The sequence below is a fragment of the Lycorma delicatula genome, chromosome 2 (assembly GCF_047948215.1).
Source record: "Lycorma delicatula isolate Av1 chromosome 2, ASM4794821v1, whole genome shotgun sequence".
NCBI classification, from domain to species: domain Eukaryota; kingdom Metazoa; phylum Arthropoda; class Insecta; order Hemiptera; family Fulgoridae; genus Lycorma; species Lycorma delicatula.
The window spans coordinates 57,823,850-57,843,280 of NC_134456.1; the positions used below are offsets into that span (position 1 = coordinate 57,823,850).

A 19,431-nucleotide genomic window follows, 5' to 3' on the forward strand; every position below is an offset into this window, starting at 1 on the left:
TATGGTAAGTACATCATACAAAAACAAATTAACAAATATAAAGATTAGAACAATATGCTTGTAGACATCAACTACAATGTGATATTGAATTTCTGAAAAAAAATTGATAAAACACGTAACAGAATTTAAAATTAATATTACCATGTTTGGTCTGCTTGAGCCATGATAGAGAGAAATAAAACTTGGATACAATTACATATAAATAAATTAAGGCCCACCTTTGATTGCAAAGGTAAATAAATTAAGCCTCCTTTGATTGCAGTTAGTAGGAAATGGCCTTTTTTGTTTAACACTAGAAAAAGTTCATGAGAAGCAGCACTGATTAATATTTATTGGGATAACTAACAAAGATCTCATCTGGTTGCATCATCCATTTTACAATGAGAGTAAAGAATGAATTTGTAACAGCAGTATTCTGCACTAGAGAAAATATCCATATTTTAAGAATTCTGATGTTGTATGTGGTACAGATGATATGTGGTATACACACAAATAATTGTAATATTTCATATTTATAACTTTTATTTGTTAGTAAAAATAACAGATTGTAATACACTTAGTAGGTTATACAATTTTTATAAGTATTTTTCAGCCATTATCAATTATTTCTAAAGTAAAGCATAAATTTATTGCACTGTAATGGGAATTTCTTCTAATGTTAATTCCAGTTTTAATAATAAAATTATTTATATTCTTCTATTTCCATGTAAAATTTAGAAACATTCTTTTATCACATTTTTAGAACAAGCTCTAATATTTTTTGTTCTGCATTTTAAATATTTTTTTATTGAACAAAAAAAAAATTTATACAAGTAGAGCAATGGTCAGATGTTGACTGTCAACTACAGTTGCTTACGTCTGAATAGTAAAGTGGTGTTGCTATTTAAATTTCTTATGACAATGATGTCTATTTCAGTGTTTATCCCTATTTTTTTTATAGACATGATGAAAAAATAAAACTGAAACAAACTGCTAAGAACATGTTGAAAAAAAAAAGACTACTAGACTCACGATTCAATTTTGCAGTCTTTAATTCATTCCAAAATCATTTTACTCGCAGAAAGTTTAAGTAAAACCTAAAAAAAAAAAAAATGGAATGATTACATAATTGGATTTACGTATTAGATAATGTATATAAAATTGGGAGTCATAATACTCTCTCAACTATTCTCTTATCCATTTGAAAAAAAAAGAAGAAACTAAAGTGTTCAAAGGTTTTTTTCTACCTATTTATATCACTTGTAAACAGCTAAATATCAATGCCAGATATTTTCTAATAAAAATCTCCATCTATGGGGAAAAATTCTGCAAGATACTGCAAAGTTTGTTTTGACTGCCAAAAGTTTAAGACAAAGAAAGAGAAAAATTACCAAATTTTATTGTCATTACTATAACAATGTGTTGTATCATGCAAAATCAAATTATGTTAAGTAATTGTTTTTAACATAAGGATAGTTTTTAGGAAAAATAAAACATACAGTTATATTTTTATGTTTAAATAAACATTGATGAACAAGGTTATTGTACTTTTTCAAATAGTAAATTTATTAAATAATAATTGCTTTTGTGTATTTTAATTTATTATTAAAATTTTAACATATTATCTATAAAAATAAACAGCAAACTCTGAAGTATAACATATTATTAATTACAAATTAAGTGGCAATTGAAGGAAATTAAAATATTAAGAAAAATAGGATAAATGCCTAATTCACAGTGAAAAGACAAAGTTCTAGGCTGGATCATCCAATGTGGTGTACACACTACCAGTACAGTAACCTTATTATTTTAAAGTTATTATACAAAGCATACTACTATTTCACAAAATCATACTTAGAAACAACAAAAATTAAAGTGAAAAATAAAATACAATTACTGAAGTAACTAAGCTGTAGTGTTCAGCGCTATCCAATTTCATCCTATGTAAGTTTTCTAAAATTCAATGTTAAGTTTTACAAGCTGTTTTCTGCAAAAAAAATTCAAGTTGAAAATCCATAAGAGAAAAAAAGAACCTGTCTTTGTTTATCACCATACAATTAAATATACCATGAACAAATCTACAACAGCAAGGAAATATAAAAACTATACTATGTGTGTAAATATGAAACTGGAATTTGCCCATAGATGGATCTCAATGTAGTTACCATCTAACTGCATCATTGGCACCATTTTCTTTCTTTGACAGCTGACAAAGATTTTAAACTCACAACAATAAAAGTTTCATACAATAGCAGTTTTAATTAGCGTTGAACATGTCGAGTTTTGTACCTACAAACTATGATTTGCAAACAGCATTGATTTTCTGTTACCATTTAAAGAAAACTGCTGCAGAATCGCATCAAAAACTTGTCAAAGCTTACGGTGAGCATACTCTTGGAAAATCACAGTGCTTTGAGTTGTTTAAAAAATTCAAAAGTGGCAATTATGATCTGAAACACAAAGAAGACCACATGGAAGACCACAGAAAAAGTTTGAAGACAGCAAATTGCAAGCATTGTTGGATGAGGATGATGCTCAAACATAACAACTGGTGGATCAATTAAATGTAACACGAGAAGCAATCTCCATATATGTTTGAAAGCCATGGGAAAGATCCAGAAGATGGGAAAATGGTTCCACATGAACTGAATGAAAGACAGAAAGGAAACCGAAAAACCACTTGCGAAATGCTGCTTGCCAGGTACAAAAGAAGTCATTTTTCTATCGAATTGTGACATGTGACGAAAAGTTGATATATTTCAAGAATCCTAAGCATAAAAGATAATTGGTAACTCCAGGCGAATTATCGACAATTGATTTCAAGGCCAAATTGCTATATAAAGAAGACAATGCTCTGTGTTTGGTGGGATCAGAAGGGTGTGATCTAATATGGGCTGCTAAAATCTGGTGAAACCATTACTACTGAACATTACTGATAACAAATGATCGAACTGAATCAAGCATTGCTTGAAAAACAACCAGAATATCAAAAATTTCTAGCCAAATTGTAAAGTTTTAAATTTTACATATCATTCATTTAAATATAAAATAAAGAAGTACAGTAAAAATTATATTTATTTACTTCCTCTCTCTTTCTTTCTTTTTTTGTTTAGCCTCTGGAACCATAAGGTATTATTTCAGAGGATGATATGTATGAATGTAAATGTAGGGTAGTCTTGTAGTCTCAGGTTTACCATTCCTGAGGTGTGTGGTATTTTAATACTTCCTGCTTTTGGTAAACTTGTGAATGGCCAAATATTTTCAAATTCATTACAAATTAAATTACCTTACACTGTAATATAAGAATAATTTTTTTTCAAAACATAAACTTGAAATAAAACAGATTATTAGGACAAATCAATTGTTTTATAATTAATCAAAAGTACTTTACATCATCATTCTCATAATTTTTGCTAAAAAATAAAAATTAATGCGATTTAAAAATAAACTGTTCAAAATTATTGCAGAAGTCACATAAACAATAATAAAACTGTAATATTAATGTACCTCTACCACATCTTTTTGAGTTTACTACTGATTAAGAATTTTCATAAAAATCAATTAAAAAGTTTATACAAAATGTTAACAACATGCAAGTAAGTTAACAAAATTATTCAACACAGAAAATTATTTACTTTTCCCAATGGTACACAATGACTTTCTGAATAAAATAAAGTTACAAGCAACTTGTCAGAAACATCATTAACTTAAAGAAATGCTACACATATAATTTATGATTAAATATAAACAAAAATTAGATGGTAAGTAATAAAAAATAAAACAAAATATCTAGATATAAGAAAATTTAAAAAAGTATAAGTTAGATTCTGAAAAGTAATAGCAGATTTGCTATCAAAATATATGGCAAGGTCCATAGAACTACAGAATTGCTAAGTGATTTTTCTTAATTAGCATAGATATTAAATAATCTCAATAAAAACATGTAAAATGTACAATCCAACCTGTATGTTTTTAGATTCTGGGGTAAGATTTTAAAACTTAATTTGCAGTTAACGTACTGCTTACTAACACGTTTTTATTCCTTGATTTCAATTTATAATGGAGTTGTGAAGTATTTCCATTTTTAATGTACATAAAAAGCTGCACAAGATTACTTAGCATTTAATATATTAAACAAATAAATTTAGTCTTGATGAATTTATAACATTTTATAGTTTAGAAAAAAAGCATTAAAAAAAAGATTTTTACATTTTACGATAATTTTCATAAAATTATGAATAAAAAATACAAAAACACAGAAGCAGTTATGAAATTACTAAGTGAGAATATTTTTACTATACATTTTTTGAATTTTTGTGACTGTTAGTAGAATGATGGTTTGAAAAACCTAACATTGAAAATACCAACACCACATGGTACAGAAAATAAGCTTTCTATGTGCAAAACACTCAAGTGATGCTTGTTGAAATTCAATGTCAGTATAAGTATATAAGTAACATCAAAACTAATGAGAGTTTAAGTAGTTATAAACAAAATTCACAATGGAGAAAGTAAATGGTTGCAACAGAGAATAACAATGATAAAAATAAAAGTGATTCAGCAACTTTCAAATTACTTTTTACAAATTTTACAAAGCACTGTTTACAAAATGATGAAAAAGTCACAAACTTTGAGATCAGTCCAAAAAACCAACAGATCTTTATAAAAAGTAGCAAATTACATTAACATTGAGAACCTAAATAACGAAGGAGGAGGTGATAAATTTCTCAGCCATTCAATTAATAACAAAGGGAGAATTCTCTAAAGCTTAGTGGTTAAAAACTGCCTTTTGAAAAAATTAAGCAAATACCAACTTTTATATATTTTAGATAGGAAATGTATATTGATGAAGTTCATAATAAAAGGCAATATATAAAAACATGCAATGCAATCTTAACACATTTTTTGTGTTGTACTCTTGCATGAAACTCAATCAACTGGCACTAAGTATAGTAGTACTGATATTACATTAAACAAAAAAGGTCCATAGAAAATTTTCTTCAATGATATTTTTCATTATGTTTCTAGTTTGCTTATAAGCCAATACTCTTAGAATTGACCTCTGATTACACAATAATAACGTGATTTAATCTATTTTCTATATCTTTTATTAAGAAATTCAACAATGTGATTCGAATGATTATTATACTGACACTAAAACAATTATTAATAAAAGGCTATGATAACAAAGATCATAATAAAACTTATAAAGGGTGTACACATTAACAGAATATGAGTTCACGTTCAGAAATTAAGTATTATACCAAATGTTTTTACTAGACACAGTTATTACAATAGTGTTACATCAGTCATCTCTGTGAACTCCATTTGATAAAAAACAAATACTTTATTCTCCTAGAGCCCAGACTTAGTACCAAGTGGCTCATTTATATGTTCCTGTAATTGAAGAGATTTCTTTTCAATCAGCATTATGACAACAACAATGTTGTCAAAAGTGGTGTAATCACAGGCAACATCATTTTAGGGTATTCAAAAATTGATTTCACACTATATTAAATGTCTTAATGTTGGTGAAAACTATGTTGAAAAATTGTTTAAGGTAAGTCTTCTTTTTTTTAATAATGAAATTGTTTAAAATCAATTTATTATTTTTTAATGGCCTATTTATAGTTATTTTCCTAACATAAATAAAATATAATAATAATACTTGTAGTATAATATAATACCCTTAATTGTAGCAAGAGCACTGCAGTCACTTAAAACTCAATCAGATTAAAAAATTGCCATCTAAAAGGGTTGCAAAAATGACAACTTCATAAATAATACCCCCCTCAACTAACCGTATTATGGTTAGAAAAACCACACCACCTAATTATGATGTTAGAAAATTAAAAACATAACATGGAATGTACATAAACAACTAAAAATTAAATAAAACATTCAACATGAAATAAATTTAATTACAATAAAGTTCATCATTTTAACCAATAGAAATCTGACTTCAAATCATTTCACATATCTTATAATTAGATTCAGCAAATTCTAATAAACAGTTTAATTGTTTTGTAGTGTCTAGTTAAAAGAATACTTCTGTAAATAAAAAATAAAATTTAAACACAATTCAATCTGATATACAATCAATAAGATCTGATTTTTATTGCTGCTAATACATTTAAAAAAAAACAAACCTTTAAATGAGACAAAAGAATCACTCATCAATAATACTAGCACAAGTATGAAAACTGTTTACCAATGATCTAACATCCTGACTATCTGAAACAATATCTTTAAAAATAAATCGTTTCTAATTTTTATTCAATAAATCAATACAACTAACTACAGCTTGCATCAATATATAATAAAAAAAAACCTGATTTCGCACGACAAATATATTCACAGAAATATGTGCAATAAAAGAAATTACATAGATAAAGCTAAGAAATGGAAAACGTAAGTATATACACTATGGAATAAATTAATATGACTAATATGTAAAAATTAATTTAATAATCAAAAGTTTATTAAAAAGACCAATAAAGTCATTTATGTTATTATCACAATGCTTTGTTAATTGTACTGCATTAAATTAAGAAAAAAACTTCTACAACCTAACTATGTATTTTAAAACGAGGCAGTACCAAATGGTTCAAAATATCTGCACATAGAACATTAAAAAAATTGTCTATCACCAATATCACAAGTGAAAAACAAAAGTTCTTATTTTTTCTTTTTCTTATTTGGAGTTTTCTGTTCAGGTGTGTTGCCTCCCATGTTTTCATTTTTTCGCTTATTTCCACCACCACCACCACGAGGACCTCTCTTTTTCTTTTCTGCTCTTTCTTTCTCTTCTAGTTCTTGATTTTCTCTTTCTATTAGTGTAATTAATGTATTGCACCTACGCTGTAATTCCATTGCCGTTCTAGATTTTATAAACCAGTCAAAACGGAATTGTGGTGCACATCTACAAACAAAGAAAATAATTAACAAACAAAAATATAACATAAAAAACTATCATTAGTTCATTAATATGATTTATTTGCAAGAAAAAAATACGTACCAAGTGTGATAAGTTAAGATATGAGTTATCTCTTACCTATTAATACAAACATCAAATATAGTATTTATCTAATAGAAAATGCATTATAGAAATATAATATTCAAATTATTTCTGGTGGAACTAAAAAAAGTTGGTTACATCCGCACAGGTAACTGAAAGAGAAATATCACAAAATTGGATGTTAAAATGACAGTTAATACAACATAGAGCAATGACCTTCACAAATTGCAAAGTCATGATTTCTAAAATCCTAATATAATGACATAATTTAAAATCAAATTTTTATATAAGTATTATTAAATAAATACCGAGGCAAATGCCAGTAGTTAAAAAACGTAAAATACTTTCAAAATCGTAAGTTAGCATCACTGTCAAATTTAAAACTCAGGTCATTTAAAAGACTTGTTAATATAAAAGGGTTATTTTTTTTCAAGGTCCGATCGGTCACAAAATTAAAACCACAGTGAAAATAAAAAATTTTTTATTTTTAACAAGTACTTACATAGTTATGTTATTTCCCTACATGGTCGCCACTCCGATTTAGACATTTGTCGTACCATGATACCAACTTTCCAATAGAAAGTCATAGAACTCGTCATAGAACAGAGCCACCTGTGTTTTCAGTCATGTTTCTACGCTAGTCTGCACCTCAATGTCTGTGCCAAAATTTTGTCTTCCTAGCCAGCGTTTCATGTGAGCAAAGAGTTGAAAATCAGGTGGAGCCAAGTCTGGGCTGTATGGTGGGTGATCAAACACTTCCCAACAAAAACGCTGCAGGAGCTTCTTTGTTAAAGCTGCAGTGTGCAGCCGAGCATTGTCATGGAGAAAGACAATGCCTGATGACAACATTCCTTTCTGCTTATTCTGAATTGCCCACGTTCCATGAATTCCATCAAGAGAACTCCATTCTGGTCCCAGAACACAGTAGCCATACACTTTCTGTCGGAGAAGGTTCACTTGGACTTCTTTGGTTTAATGGGAGAATGAGAATGCATCCACTGTTTGGATTGTTCTTTTGTGTCTTAAGTTTCAAAATGGACCCATGTCTCGTCCCGTGTGACAATTTTGTTCAAAAAATCTTCTTCATTGTGGTAGCGCTGGAGAAACGTTAGGGAGGCGTCCATTATCATTGTTTGTGATGGTCGGACAGCATCTTGGGAACCCATCTCGCACACAGTTTGCGGTACTGAAGTCTCTCACTCACAATGGTATACAGCGCTGACCTTGAAATTTCAGGAAACGAATCACTCAATACAGAAATTGTGAACCGACGATTTTCTCGAATTGCCTCATCCACTCGCTCCCTGACCGCTTGCATCATGAACATCTGAACGTCCTGCTTTAAACTTCCTGCACCATTGTCGCACTTTGCTGTCACTCATTGAAGTTTCACCGTTCACATTACTTATTCATCGTTGAATTTCAGCTGCATTACACCCCTCAGCCTGAAGAAATTGAATTACCGCATGCACTTCACACTTGGCGTGAGATGCTATTGTTGTAGACATGTTTATGTGCTAGCTGCGTGTTCAGAACTAAATGAAGTGACATGGTGTGATTGAAGGCTAAACTAGAGACGCTGCATAAAGGTACATCCGATTTTTGCGTGGGTTTTTATTTCGAACCTTGATAAAAACCCTCGTATATAGAGATATCATCAATGCAAGTTCTTTGGAAAAGTGCACTTTTAAAAACAAACTCAATACTGAGGTTTTTGGTTTCAGAGGTTTAAAATCATCTGGAATTAAAAGGTCCAAGCAATAGTTAAGTTATGTAAAAATCAGTGTGTTACTAATAACAAACGAGGAACAACTAGTTGAAGTTTCAATTCCAGCTCTAGAATCTCAATGAGCTTAATTATGAAGAAGGCATTAAGAAGAAAAATTTACTGAAAATGTAAGCAATTACAAAACAAAAAAAATGTAACAGTATATTTCAATCAATTATTCATAGCTTCAATAAAACTATGAACTTAAATAAAATCCGTTAAGGTCGATCTCAAAACAATCAATCATAAAGAAACCAGACGATGTGCATTGGCAACTTAATAATATTTGATTGAAAGACATAATTTTTTGGAAGGATAAAAACTTATGATGGGAACTGGAACCATCAATATGAGTTAAAATAAAAAAAAATCAGCCAGTAAAGCAATATTAAAGGTCCAATTTTTGTGACTTTTATGTAAAAAATCAATACAAAACATTTTTTAGAATATTGATATGAAACATCACAATATAGGGTGAAGATTTGCATTTTAATAATGATGCTTGTCTACTTAACAGGACAATCAACATTTGAAACCATTGAAAAATTGATTTGAAAGGATATATATATATATATATACAATTTCTAATATATTCACATTTCATCCAGATCTCTCTCATCAGATTTATTTTTGGTTAGATTTCTTGAAGCAACTGTTAAATGCAAACATGCATTAATTAAATATATTTTTACACAATACTGCACGTTCACTGGCATCTCTATAAAAAAATTTACCTAAATCAATATATTTGCCATAGTTACAGCATTTTGGTCCTCTATATGTGATCAACTCGAAGGAAATTGGTTGTCATGGATGATAGAAAACCACAAAACCCAACTTTGGCTTCCTCATAGAATGATTCCTAAGCGGTTCACACTAATGTTACACACTCATCTAACTACTACTGTACCATCATATAATGTTTTGGATAGTAAACAATAAATTAAAACAAAGATAAGTTTTAAGCAAGCACTTTTTTCTTTGTAAACCTACAACTATCTGTACATTTAATTAACCAAATATAAAGTGTTTAAGTAAAAGCCAATAAATTCGGATTCTAAAGCAAATACTATGAACTGATATAACATGATAAATGTAAATTAAGAAGACTTTTAAAGAAAAACAACTGTATTTAAAAACAGTCTTTTATAAAAATTTTTCAAATTATTATCACCACAACAATCCTGTAACAAAATCTTAAAAGTAAAGAAGACAAACAAAAAGTATAAACTTTTCTTATAGTGAGATGATTGGTTCACCAAACCAGCCTTTTCTGTCTTTAGATTATTTAGTATTTACACAGGTAAATAAATGTCATAATTTATTTATTATGATATAAATTTCTGCTAAGAAAAAATAAATTCAGCCTTCATCACAATAGAAATAAATGTATAAAAAAAGATTTGTTAATATTTTTTATAATATTGTAAGAAGACCAGTATAACAGACCTGAGTAATTATTCCTGCCAATTAAGAAGAAAGTAGCAGAAAATATAATGGGAGTAATCAAGAAGGGGGCTAAAAGGAATCCTTTTTCTAAGGCTAATAGGTCCGTTTAATAATCGTTCATTGTAATACTGCTGGCTGACACACCTGAACAGATGTTCATGAGAAGAATTACCAGAGTAGGAATTCATGGGAAATCTAAGATGACCATTCTCACGCTTCAACTTGGGTCTGATTTTGCAGGTAAAGAGGATAGGAGTATAAACACTCCAGGAAAGGCTAGTTAAGATTAGTTTTAAGTGAGTCAGTGAAGAAATGAGTATTTTAGTGCATATAAACATAGTGTTAGACGTAATTTCACAAGCATTCCAGTGTAGACAGTACATGAATATAGGAAGTTGTTTGGCACGTTACTGTTAAGACAATTAGTGAAATGGTAAAATATTTAATTCATTCATAAACTAAGGGATTTTATTTTTATGTTAAAATGGGAAGGTCTTTGCAGTGAGAGAACTTTAGACTAATCTTCTCTTCATAGTAATACAATACCAGTATTTTTTTTTTTTGTGAGTGAAAAACACTTTCACGTTATCATTGCCCAGTATAAAATGTGTTTTTATAAAATAAACTAAAACTAGTTTAAAAAATTAAAGCAAAAAACCATACAATTATTATCACAACTAAAAACTAAGATTTAGCTAATAAATAGAATTTAACAAAGTCCAAGATGGGTGTAAAGGGCCCCTTTACACCCATCTCGGACAACAAAAAAACTAAAAACCGGGTTAAAAAACATAGAAAGTGAAATAAAACTTAAAACTAATTTCACTAAAAACTTACAACTACAGGACTAAAATAATATCATAAAAACTATAATTATAATAAAAACTAAAATATTAAAAGTGAAATAAAACTAATATCACTAAAAAATGTATAACTAATATCACAGTGGGAAACTTAACTTAAAATTTAAAACTTAATAAAAATAAATAAAATGTAAATAAAACAGCAATAAAGTTCAAGAGGGGTGTAAAAAGTCCCTTCTCGAATACTGAATGAAAAAAAAAAATAATAAAAAGAATAGCAAACAAATTAAAATAATTCTTCAACACGAGAACAAAAAATATATTACAATTTAAAATTTTGTGTAACATATTAACACTGTAAAAATTGCAACATCTGGTCTAACTAAACCTTCCTTATTACTGCCCAGAATTTGATGAATATTTCTCTGTAATTTAAATTTACGACACAATGCTGTATAACATATGCAATCCACAAGTATGTGGCACTTATACACTAGCTTAAGGCACTACATTTTCCAAAATGACGGCACCTGAAAGAGAATCTTCCACACAAACACGGAATGTTTGGTGATTTAAGAAACCCCGAATAAAAGCAAGCATATTGCCTTTGACTCCCCATTCTTTGAGGATATTTAGAATACAATGTCGCCAAGCCGTGTCATTTAGCTTTTTGATATCAAAGAAGATAGCAAAGAGGCGCTGGTGGGGTAGGAAAGTGTTCTGAATAGCTATTTCCAATGACACTAAACGGTCAATGGAAGATCATCCTTGTCAGAAACCACACTGTTCTAGAGATAAAAGGCCATGTCTCTCTAAGTACTATGTAAGCCTGCGGTTCACCAATCTCTCCATTACTTTGCATAAAATGCTTGTCAAGGAGATAGGGCAGTAGCTTGAGGGATATGCTTTGCCTTTACTAGGTTTAAGTACTGGTAAGACAATGGCTTCTGACCAGTTGGGTGAGAAGACTTGTTCTGAGAATAAACCATTATAAATATTCATAGATGTTGTAGTGCTGAATTAGGAGGTGTGACAGCATACTGAGACGAATGAGGTCCAGGGTAAGTGCCCTGTGAATTTTTAAGTGCGTGTGACAGCTTACCGAATACGAATGATGCGTTCAATTTGTCAACCAAATTACCAATGCTTAACGATAATACTTCCATCTGTAGCTTGTATCCCTGAAAATCAATGGAGAGACACCAAACGGAAAAAATTTGCTAAGGCATTTGCCACAGCAGAAGATGATGAAAGGAGTTCTCCTTCATGAATGAGACAGAATAGATTGTTTTGGTGATCTGAAAACTGCATGGATCTTTTTCCACACAGTAGATGTGGGAGTAGTGCGTGAGATAGTATTCACGTATTTCGTCCATGACTTCCTCTTAGCGTCCAAGAATACTCGATGGCATACCGCTCAAGCCCTGCGATATAAATTTAGATGTTCAAATGTAGGCTTGTTTTGATGTAGCAGTGGCAAAAGGTTTCAATCAGAATCATCTGGTTTAACCAGTTCTGTGACTTAATTATCTTTTTATATTCTCTGCATGCAGCCAGATAAGATAGCTTCTGCTTGGTAGAGATTCTGAGAATTGCCTTTTTTACTTTAAAAGTTGGGCAATCTCAGGAGCAGGCTGTATGTGAACCACTGCACATTTTCCATCTTCTTGGCAGTTAGTATCATTGTAACCTTCCTTAGCACATCAAGCACAGATCTCAGTTTTCGAGCAAGATGTTGTAGAGTGACCATCCTTGGCCAGTTAGATGAGACAATATTTCAAATAAAAATAATCTGGTAGCTTTTGTGCTATATGAACAGAAAAATAAAGTTTGTAAAGACTTTCTGTTCTGTGAATTGCTACCCCCCTTCATATAACTGCTGAAGTCTTTTTCAATGTCGTCAACAACTACATAACTATAAAGTTCCATGGGGAAAATGTGTACGTTTAAATAAAGGTGCTTCAAAAACAATGCGAAGGAACTTATAAAATAAATAACTACTCAACATAATATGGAAACTAAACAGTAAATTTAAAAAAAAAAAAAAGGCTGAAAACAGGTTGGAAAATGATACTTTGAAAAAGCAGTTGAACATCTCAAATTTTCAATGTTGATTTTAAAAGAGTTCACGCCCTTTAGAGGAGGAGTGAACCCTCTTGTACTATATTACTCTCGAACCTCTTGGACAATAATACTTTTTTTTTAATATATCAGAGAGTACATGTTCTTAAAAAGGACATTTCTATTTTATATTTAGGAAGATTAAAATTGTTTGTTGTTTGAAGGGGTAGGAGGTTACAGGCCATGGAGAAACAGAATGTTTTTGTCACCATTCTTTGTTAGTTTATTCTGAAGGTTGCACATATTAAGAAAAAGAGTTCTCTTATCACAATACTTTAATTTTTGTTAATTGGGAAGCTAGTAGAACTTAGGAGATATAACAACTTTTTTTTCTAAGGATAGAGCATATTTTAAAAAAAATTTCAAATATCACCAATTAAAATTTTTATCAACCCAGAGATGTAAGGACATAACTGTAGTGTTAAGATGACCTTAACTTGTTCTAATATTAACAATTTATATGAGTGGGGCCAGGGACATAAAGTAGGTGCGAAGCCAATGTCAAGAATACATAAAGATTTGGTCACAAGTATCCAGAAAGCCATATCACATCTTGTGAAATGGATAAATTGTTGTAGACACTGCAAAGTACTGGCTGGCTACATGCTGTATGTCCTCCAAAATGAAATCTGTCCTACATAAGGCAGTAAAAATTGTCAATTTTATTATGGCCAATCCTCTTACAACCATTTACTTTCTGTTCTTTGTAATGAAAAGGGGATGTGATTACGAACAATTACTACTGCACTCAGAAATTTGGGGTAAGGTATCCCAAAAAATGATTTCACATGACTTTTGTCTCTTGCTTATTTGGCAAACATTTTTAAAACAATTTGAATACTCTTAACTTAAGGCTTCACGGAACATCTGTCAGTGTGTTTTGGTGTAAGACTAGACAAAGGGAATAATCAAGAAGTTAAATTTAATCTGTAGTGCAACCATTTGGAGAAAGGCAAATATGATTCCTTTCACAAATGAGTAATTTCATTGATTTTAGTAAACAATCCCTTTCTGATGTTGCTGAAAGTATGATTGAACATATGAGGTCACTGGCATCTCAACTACATCCATCTTCCTGAATAAAATGATTGAATGATAACTCCCTTTCAATACTCAGAACATGAGCTTCCTTTCATCAAAAGAGAACAACTTATTGGGCTGTCTTGTGATTCAACATTCAAAATGCTGTTTCCTTAGTTGCCATTACTGAAGTTTTGATTTCAATCTAAGGCTTTTTATCCTGAAATTTCCAAAAGCAATGTAAGACATCTGTTGCCACTTGTCAAGATATCTGTGCAAGATAACATTTTCTCATATGAAAAACAAATACAGGAACAGACTTAATAAGGAGGCCAAATGTAGAACTGAAATTATCCATTTCTGACCCAGAAACACAAAATTTGATGTCTGAAAAACAGCATCAGCCATTACATAAGGTGAAAGTTGAATTCATAATATTAAGTCTAACTGGTATAATCACATTTTTCCGAGTATCTCCATTTAAATCAATACATGCATTGTCATAAATGACACATTTAGTGTTGTAAAATTGTCATTTTCCACTTCATTTTTATATGTAAAACATATTTAAAAAATAATTTTTGATTTCTTGGGGCCACTGAGAATTAACAGTTGCTGCTGCAAGGGATCTGGAACACTAAAAATGTTGGAAAATGCTTAAGTCTTGTTCTATTTTTAAAGCCTGATGAAAGCTTTAAAATTAAAAAAAAATTTATGATGACAATTTTTCTAAAGAAGGCAAATTAGAGTTTACAAAAAAATGAATATAGCAAATAAAATTCAACTTGCATTTACCTTTAAAATGGATTAATTATTTTGTGCTGTTAAAAAGCAACTCACAGCTTCATCAATAAATATTTCTAAAACTTCATCAAATAACTAACTAATCCTTAGATAATAGTTTATAATTAAATAAAATAAGTAAATAATACATCTACTACTAGTTATCTAAATTTTCAATTAAAATCTTTAATAGAATAACTGCATACCTAACAGCAGCTCGTAATTCCTCATAAACATTCTCCTTGTCGAATCCTAGTTTGTGTAACATACAGACAAGAAATCTATCTTCTTCTTCTGTGTAATTTTTACCTTTATTAGTTCCATATGCAATTCGTAATTGATGAAATGGAGCTCGATACCTAGCCATCTATTAATAACAACAAAATGATTGTTACTAAATTATTAGAATTGTTACGATGAATAAATAGTAAATTTATGAAACTATGAATGTATTAATAAGAAGATATATTACTGTGCTGTATTTGAACACTTTACTACGTACATGTTTACTATAACACACACTTTACTCAGTGGAGAACTCAATTTTATCTAGATGGTGGTGATTCGCTACCATTACTATTGAAGAGGTAAATACTATCTTAAAAAAGTCCAAGAATCATGTAAGACCTATACCTAACTAGACAATATGGCTCAAACTTTATACATTGTTAAACTTGACTGGTTTCCAAGAAAATGATAGTTTGAAAAAGCAGTGCTTGAACAGCTTAATTTTTCAATTTTGATGTAAAAAGAGCTCAAGCCCTTTGGAGGAGGAATGAATCTCTTGAGAGTACATATTTTTAAAAAGGATGTTTCTAATACATGTTCAGCAAGATTAAAAGTTGCTGTTTGAGGTGATAGGAGGTTACAGGCCTTGAAGTGACGGAACTATTTTATCACCATTCTTTATTAGTTTATTCTGAAAACTTATCAAGAAAAAGAATTCTCTATCTCAATACTTTAATTTTTGTTAATTGGGAAGCTAGTGGAACTTTAGGAGATAAAAACACCTTTTTTCTGAGAATAAAGCATATTAAAAAAAAAAAATACAAATTTTCACAAATTTAAATTTTTATCAATCCAGAGATGTAATAAGGACACAACTATAGTGGTAAGATGGCCTAAACTTGTTCTAACTACATTTTGAGTGGGACTGGAGACATAAAGTTTTGGGATCAAAAGTCTGTTTGTTTTTCATGTTTTTCTTAAGATGGTACAGATTTTGAAATAGAACAGTTGAGTATCATATCATAATTTTTGAAAATATAGGGGATAGAGAGGGCTGAAATTCTGTGGGAGGTAAAGGAATTTGAACCTTTCCTTTTATGGTATGATATTTTATATTTTCTTAGGGTGGAATGCATTTTAAAAAATAAACATTTGAATCACCATATGTAAATATTTTATGAAAGTAAATTAGGAGAGGGATTCACACAGGAAAAGAGATTATGGGTGGTTTAAAATGACTAAACTCTAAAAATGATATGTACCTGATCCCGTGCCATCAGTTTTTGGTGGATGTGGGATAAAAGTTTATTTAAATGTTACCTACATATTACAAATAACAAAAGGTTCAAAAAGGGAGACTTTAATGGGTATTCACAGAGTTATTTATTTATTTACTACATAACTATCATATTCAGGAAGTAGTAAGCTTCAAAACAGGGGAGGAATATTTTATATCCACTAAACAGTTCATGAGATAATCTTGGATAAACAATCAATTTTGTGTCTTTAAGAGAATAGTTTAATTAAAATATTTTACATATTACTATAATGTAGAACACATTGTTTTTTTTTGTTTTAAGAACTAATTTTTTGTTTAATTCTTTTAATTTTAGTCTGTTTGAATAATCTTAAGGTCTGCAAAACAAATATAAAAATTTCTACATTTTAAAGCAAATTTCAGGGATTCATATATATAGTAATTACATCATCCCAGTTTTTTGTCCCCTTTGGATACTCACAGGAGTCCCTCCCATTGATCTTTTGGTGAAAGAACAAATCAGCACATACGGTGGTGCAATAAAGCCGAGGTTAAGTAGGGCACCTTGTGTGTCTGGCAAGAATGATGGAGGATGGGAAGAGAGAAAACAACCTGGATGAGATTAATACTTGACCTGGTAATATGGAATAAGAGAAAACATGGTGACATGACATATGTTACACAACTGAGAATGGGTCATGGCAATTTTGAGTCATACTTGTATGGTATTGGCAGGTGGGAGCCATGCGAATGCAGGTACTATGATGCCCGAGATACAGTAGAGCATATGCTGTTCCACTGAAGCCGAAAGCATATATGTTAAACTCTGAGAACAACTGGAGAGCAGTTGAGGATTTCACTAGGGCGACAATTCGGGCTAAGGAAGCAGGTGAAAGGAGGAGGGGAGTCTAGTAAAATAGATTATCTAAGCAAAGCCCTATGTAACAAATAAAGAAAAGGACTGGAGAGCGATGGGGTGAAGGACTGCCTTCTACAAAGTCATCGTTTGTCTGCACTTGTGTGGATGGGTGTTGACGATGAAGCACGGGGACTCTAGATCCCCTGAGCTTGAAGGCACCTCCTGGGGCTGAATAAAGCTTGATTACCGGTCTGGCCCTGGGAGGGGAGGTGATGAGATAGGAGGTTTAGTTGGTACGGCGCAGATACACATATACACTTAAACAACAACGCATTATTTGAATAAATTTTTTTAACAAATAATGGTGTAGAGAGGCTTTTTTTAAATAAATAATGTGAATATCATGATTATTTAACTAACCCACCTTGCCCCTCAAGGGTTCCTGGACTCTTAACCTTTTCCAAATTCATTAATACAAGGGTGAACCAAATATAAACAATAATGTTTTTTAATAAATTTATTGAGTAATAATATACACAATTCATACCTTCATCATTTATCTACTCAAATTTTCCAACTATTTAGAAGCTTGAATATTCCTTATTCATAAAAAGTTTGAGGACAAGTCAAGCAATCGAGCACGTGCTCCTCAACATCTTCATTGTTTTCGAATCGTTCCCCTCCGAGCAATTCTTTCAAGAGCGCAAATAGAAAATAGTCATGGGGGAAAAATCTGGACTGTAGGGACTACAGTCAAAGGTTTCCCAGTGTATTTTCTCCAATTTATCCCGTCAAAATCATGGCATGCAGCCTGGCATTGTCATGGAGATGACATCTCCGATGGGCATATCCTGTTTTTTTGTTACGGTAGGTGGCTTTTTTTGACTGCAGCAGTTGGCAGTAGTAAGCCGTATTCATTCACAATTTGTTGATTGTGGAGAAAATCAATGAGTAAAGCTCCTCTGAAATAAAAAAAATTGTTGCAAGAACTTTTCCAGCTGACAGATGGGTTCTGGCCTTCGATGGACAGCCCTCATCCTTCCTTCGCCCCTCCTTACTCACCATTTTTGACTCCAGTGTAATGATGGACCCATGTCTCATCACATTTCTATATACCCATTTCTAATGTGATTTCTTCAACAGTGAACAGGTGATCATCTTCAATAAGCTCTCGAACAACATAGATGGTCAGCTGTGACCTTGAGCATCGATCATGACTTCCATTTTCTACACTTTCTCGCCTGCATCTAAATTGCCTGGTCCGCTTATAAATTCGTTTCTTAGACAGTGTAGCGCCCCCAAAATGTACTTTTAAATGAATTAAAATTTCCGCAGGTTTAACGCCTTCATTAGTTTAAAACTTTATGATTATACATTGTGCAACAGACTCATGGTTGTACTGACGACAGAACAGAGCAGAGGAGTTAACCAAGCTGGTTCCCCTCTCTAAAACATCAAACATTAACCCCCTCCACTCTGCTGCTTGCTGAGTAGAATAGCATAATTACCATTTAAATTTGATTCACCCTCGTATCAAAGAAACAAACTGATGTCCTAGAGACAAACTCTTTGTGTCCTTAGTGGTTTCGGCTGCACAGTAGCCTCAATTAAAAATTGAAATATTGAAATATCAATATCAATTGACAATTGAAATATATTAAATATTGAAATAATTGATATTGAAATATCAATAATTTCGTAAAATGTTCACCAGCTTACAGATCATACTTTTTTTAAATAAATTGAACTTCCTTGCTTCCCCCAGGGGTTCTAATGGTTTTTAATTAAAAACTGAAATACTGGGAAATCTTATTTGTCATTTATAAACTTCATGATTCTTCAGGCCAGTAAAAACTTTATTATAATTTTAATTCCTAGTTTGTCACCCAATGCTCTCTATGTCTAGTGAAAAATTAACAAAAACAACAAAACTAAATATTAACTAATGATTAAATAATGAAGTATGAAATTAGTTGAAATTAAAATTATCTGGCATTATGACTGTACTGACTACATGAACCACACTAAAGACATGTAAATGTCTTAAAAAGTGATATGATCGACAATGAGGAGGTACTCAATGAAAGATAGAAGATGATCTATATCATAGTATGAATCTGAGATATTACCCATATATAACAAAGA

At 30.9% G+C, this 19,431-nt stretch overlaps 1 protein-coding gene across 1 annotated transcript in view; it reads right to left on the minus strand.

The window, feature by feature from the left end:
• Nucleotides 1-1,536: 1,536 nt before the first annotated feature.
• Iswi (nucleosome-remodeling ATPase imitation SWI) overlaps nt 1,537-19,431 on the minus strand; it is a 97,193-nt gene continuing 79,298 nt past the window's right edge. Inside the window, exons 20-21 of the mRNA XM_075355348.1 lie at nt 15,148-15,308; nt 1,537-6,901 (exon numbers count right to left, since the gene is read on the minus strand). Coding sequence (XP_075211463.1) covers nt 6,658-6,901; nt 15,148-15,308 — 405 coding nt within the window. The 3' untranslated portion in view covers nt 1,537-6,657. The remainder of the gene's footprint in view (nt 6,902-15,147; nt 15,309-19,431) is intronic.